The 5514-nt window shown below is 40.0% G+C and overlaps 1 protein-coding gene across 1 annotated transcript; it reads left to right on the top strand.

Moving 5' to 3' along the window:
• Positions 1–603: 603 nt before the first annotated feature.
• Positions 604–5218, top strand: LOC146479773 (uncharacterized). Its single transcript, XM_085110623.1, has 3 exons — positions 604–2270; positions 2608–3127; positions 4134–5218. Exons 1-3 carry the CDS (start codon positions 1192–1194, stop codon positions 4566–4568), a joined length of 2034 nt encoding a protein of 677 aa, XP_084966749.1. The 5' UTR covers positions 604–1191; the 3' UTR covers positions 4569–5218.
• The last annotated feature ends 296 nt before the right edge of the window (positions 5219–5514 follow it).

Genomic DNA, 5514 nt, shown 5'->3' with positions numbered 1-5514 from the left:
TGGTCTAAACTCAAACTCTTGTAGACCATAACCCTGTCGGAGTTCTCCACATTTTATGTTGTAAACGGCATAAAAATTAAGGTTATGAGTCTTCAGAAATCGTCAGCCGCGGCCGCCTTTCAGCAATACAAACGCATCTGAAGAATGTTCAGCGTCAACGAGCGAACGACAATTTAATACTGTGCTCGAGAACTTTTCTTTTGTCTCAACGGTTGAAAAACAATTTGACTCGGCGGTCGCCTCAAAGTGCAGACAGCCATTTGACTTTGCAATAACAGATAAATGGTAAGCTTCAACGAGCGACCAACATTTTGAATCCGTGGTTACAAGCTTTTCTTTAGCCTCGACGGACAAAGAACAATATGACTCAAAGGTCGAATATACCTCAAAGGGAAGAGATTAAGAGTGCGTTCGATTGACCCTATTCCGCCTAATAGGAATACATATAACGATATCAAGAAATCCCTCATAAGAGGTTTTAGGAGTTACTGGAGTACGTAATGGCTCTCACATTATCATGTGTCAGGGAATGTTTGCAGAAATGGCTTTGAAAATTACTCAAAAAGAGAAATTTAACAACTATTCCGCTTATTCCTAGTCTGGAATACAGTCAATCGAACGCACCCTTAGACTCAACGGTTAAATTTATTGCCTCAACAGACAAAAGAGTACTGTGAATGATCTGCCTCAACGGGCGAAAAATAATGTAAACATATATGTATAATCCTCTAATCTTTTTCCACGTGCAATTTTAAGTCACATCATCACAGGCGTGGATATCCGGATAATTGAAAAAAAAAAAAAAAAGAAAAAGAAAGAAACAACAACTGCGCATGCTTCCGATCTTACATCCGACAGATTTTGGATTTTTTTCCGCTCTTGTAAACCTTGCAAAGAATAGTGTGCTGCCTCTCTAACGCTCGCCAACAATCACTGGCAGTTAATTCATTCTCAGAGGGGTTACCGGTAACCACGAAGTTTGTTTTACCATATAATCTCGTTAGCTTGATCCCTTGTTGTAGACTTTTTTGTACCTTAGAGCTCATTATCAGATCCTCCGTCGCGTCGTATGTCTAAAATATGCAGACGAAAGGCATCTTTGAAGAGGCTTAAATTTTATGGTGAACTTGAGATCTCATGAATTCATTCCTTTCAAACGCTACTTGAAATGAATTCAGTTTGTAGCTGAACATGACTCGAGCTAGAATATTGAAAACATTTGTTTTTGGTGCTCTAATTGTCGTCATTTGGGAACTATTTATCGGAGTTTTCCTTTTGGGTCATCGAGGAATAACCTCGAAAACTTTTCAACAACTGTCGTCTTTCGTAGCGGGGACGAATGTTCAAGACAACGAAGCAGAAGTCTCGGAAGATATCATTTTCAGGGGGTTAAACCAGCACACGTGGGAAAAACAATGTCAATTCAGCGTCGAGCAGCTCTGCAATTATCCTATATTTCCAAAAGCGCCGGATAACAGGAGTATTGTTCAAAATGCTGACGTGATCTGCACAGGCAAAACAATAGCTGGAATTCGATTGCTGGGATACCTTCGGCCCAATGCAACTGGCGAATTTCATTTCTTGCTTGCCTCGAATGGCTTCGCAGAAGTTTGGCTCAGCACAAACCAGAGCTGGAAAAATGCAAAGAGAATTGCGTACATCAACCCCCGCTATTCAAGGTCGACGTTTAACAGAGTAGCTTTTCAAGCAATGAAATCTCAGATTTCGGACGGTATAAGTTTATCAGCGAGAAAGAGGTATTATTTTGAGGTGATTTACGTGCAAGATACTCAGCAAAGCAACGAACACTTAATTCAAGTCGCTTGGAAACCACCTGATAAAATTAGCTTTGATATAGTTGATAGCAAATTCTTCTCGCCCTATAAGAAGGACAGTTTTAACTCCGCAATGAAAATTTACGACGACTACTTACCAGACGTTCTCGCTTGCGTGAAATTACATAGGAAATTCGAGTCTTTGAAACCAGAAACGCGACCGTTCTTAGAACATGCGCCGGTGGAGAGGGTATTAAAAGTCTGTAAATATGAACCAAGCTACATTTTGAAATCGGCGAATTTGAGTAATTTCCAGCGCTTTCACGGAGTGCGTAGATACACGCGTAAAACAAGCAGCTATCCATTTTCTAAGGTGGATGGAGTGAAGACTGGCAAGGCATCAAAGACGTTTATTGCTGAATATCCCCTTGACGCAAAAGAGGCCATAGTGGTTGTTAGCAAATATTTTGAAGCTCTGAAAAGAGTCTATCCGAGGTAGGTGAAGTCAACGTTGTAATCCCTCACAAACAAGTATATGACTGCTCTTGCAGAGTTTTCACCAAACTTTTCACCTAACTTGTCATTTGAGATTAAAGAATTCAATCGCAAAAACTAGAACCCACAAAACTTCACACTTCACAATCTATTATAATCATTTTTCCTTATATTCTCAAGTTATTGTTTTAACAATTTAAAAGTTGTTTCGACATTGAAAAGAAAAAGGGTGGCATATACATCCATATATGTGTTAGTTTTAATCGTCGTTTCTCTAACTTCTAGTCGTCCTCAGTAGATCGTTAAATTTTCTCCATGTTCTTTTCCTCCTTTGCAGGAGATACAAACTATTGTCCATTAAACGAGTTGAGAAAAAGGAAGATCCATTAAAGGGAAACAGGTATTTTCTTGAACTTGTGGTGAAAGATCTCACCCATAACGGGACCTATATCTTGGCAGAATATGTATACCAGCCGCGGAGAAAAAGTTCGCCTTTGTGTTACCCCAACGGCCTGCGATGGAACAGGACAGCGGATGTCTATCTGATTCTCACGGCCAAGAACCTGGGTCGATGGATTCATCATTTCATTAAGAACGTAGAAAAGATCTTACAAGAAACAAAGGACGAGCATTTACACGTGGTTGTCTATGACTTTGGAAGCCAAGATATTGATTTAAGGCAAGCTTTTCAATGGAGTGCTCTCAATAACTACCACTTTATAACAAAGCCTGGGAACTACTCTCGTACAATCTCATTCACTGAAGCTATAGAATCAATCAAGGATCCTAACGCCATAGTTGTGACCATTGATTTGCATCTCGATATTGGAAGTCAGTTAATTAATGATGTGCGGAAGGTAAGGAGGGAGGAGCTTTATAAAACCTCGAAAAAGAAGAGAACAATTTAAATCGTGTTGAATATAATTGGCCATTTCCGAGTTGCTTTGAACCTCATTATGAAAGCGAGGCCGTTAACTGCAAAGTTTTTATTATGAAAATTACTTTTCATTCATATGCAAGCAGAACTAATTTTCATATCAAAAGCTTTGTACTTAGCCTCGCTTTCATAATGAGGTTCACAGCAACTCGAAAATGTCCAATTGAAGCGCCAGCAGGAGGCCATTATCCAGAGCGTACAACTGCCATATGTTTGTGTCATGTCATGGCGTGCTCACAGATTAATTTATTTTAGATTGGAGTTCCCACAAATCCAGTCTCCCACAGGAGCCTTTCTAACCAGTCTCAAGCTTTGCATAATTCTCATGTAGACCGAAAATTTAAATTTTTGCAGGAAATAGTATTTCCATGCCCATCTAAGGAAAGACTGATCTGTGAAAACGTCGTAGCAAAGGCTTAGTGTGGCAGTCGCACGCACCAAGTAATGGGCTCCTGGCGCCAGGAAACTTCAAAAGTGCAAAAAATGTCGGTATAATCAGTTACCTGCAGCCAACAAGGTGAAAGGACCAAATTCAAGGTTTTTTGGGGAACGTAAACTTAAGATAGTAAATTTCCATTTTCTCTCTTAACTTGAGCGCCGTTGGTACCATTTTAATTCTTGGATATTTCGGACGCATCGTAAAAATTTAACGAGTTGGAATAATCGCGAAGTTGTAGTAGCGTGACTTTGTCGTTGCTTGGGTTACCTATTAGGAAACTTCACTAGCTGAGAAGTCTGATTGCATGAGAGCTTCCGTAAGTTTTTAATTAATTCATCTTTATTATCTCTTCGAGGCCTTTGAGCTACCAATTCCAAAGGCATGGATGAGGGATGGTCTCAGTGGGGTGGTGTGTAAATTTAACGGACAGTATAAGTAAGTGCAAAACCTCTGGTTCAATTTACTTCTTTTTTTTTTTTGCCATCAGTACTGCATCAAAGGAAAGACTGTCTACGCCCCTCAAATAGTGTATCTTGATTGCAACGGGAGCAGTGCTTTACCCAAAGGATCCTGGTATCACTATAGCTATGGAACAATAGCAACGTACAAACAGGACTGGCAAAACTTCGGAGGATTTTCAGCAGATTTTATCGACAAGGTTACTTGGGGAGGCGAGGACTGGGATTTAATTGACAGCGCTGTCAAAGGCGGATTGGAAATAGAGCGAAAACGTACTCCTTGGGTTTTTCATTATTATCACTCTAAAAAGGGAATGTGGCAAAAAAAGAACACCACCACTACAGCTAACACTGGTTCTAAATCTCTGAAAATAAGCTCACAGGAAAAGAATTCCTTGCCTAAAAGGAACGCCCGGCCACAAAAGAAAAAAGCAGCGTCTATTCCAAACAACGCTCACTCTTGAAAAAAAGCTTCTATTCGAGAAGAACTCCATCACCGAAAGGAAAATCTTCCCCCAAAAGGAGCCTTTGTTACAAAAAATGCCCCCATTCCAAACTAAGCCCGCGTTTGAAATGATTTGAGGTCCATTAAAAGGCTCTTCCAATGACAAGACTAATCCAAAGTGCCCCTACCAAAGAGAAGCCCTTCCAAAAAAGGACCCCCATTTAAAACAAATACAACCCCGCCATGCCAATATCTCCTTCAAGAGGACTACGCAGCAGGAGCTCGTGACCCTTCCACGTGGTTGTTATAGGGCCACTTGTTTTCGGCAAAAAAGACACTCAAGTATTAATTTTTTGTACCTGAAGACACCCTGTTGATAACACATGCACATTTTTGTGACCACAAGGTGGTCGAAAAATTCCTTTCCGCTGGAAAAATGAAAGGGGTTAGAGAAAACAACAACAGATGGATGCCTATCCAAGGAAAAAGGTGTTTTAGGAAGAAAAAATGTCTTCAAAATTTTGTCCGGACCAAAAACGAAACCTTTGAAAGTTAGGGCCCATTCCTTTGGGACAATTCTCACCATTTTTATTCTGGTTCAGGAATATTATTTCCTAAAAGAGTGCAATTCCGCATAATTATTTTCCAGGTAAGCTTGAAAACATTCCATTCCTCGTATTCTCAGCAAATCGCTTACCATTCTTTCTGCTATAAGGAGCAGAATGGAAGAGAACAGAAAACAGACTGGGTCCAAAAAGAATATGATACCGTCTATTCCGTGTATCCCTATTGCGCCAGAATAGTCCCAAAAGAACTCACCCTTGAAAAAAAAAACGTCATAAACAAGAACCTCTTCTTCCTAAAGGAGCCATGATGAGTTTCGTTATGAGATCAGTAGCATTTCAAGTTTTACGTCTACTTATTGTTATATTATACTATTACTTCTTTTATAATCGGCCCCACAA

Source organism: Pavona decussata, unplaced genomic scaffold (assembly GCF_977016875.1).
Source record: "Pavona decussata unplaced genomic scaffold, jaPavDecu1.1 SCAFFOLD_58, whole genome shotgun sequence".
Taxonomy (NCBI): domain Eukaryota; kingdom Metazoa; phylum Cnidaria; class Anthozoa; order Scleractinia; family Agariciidae; genus Pavona; species Pavona decussata.
The sequence above is the reverse complement of the archived record's forward strand: the minus strand, read 5'-3'. Positions and strand labels throughout refer to the sequence as shown.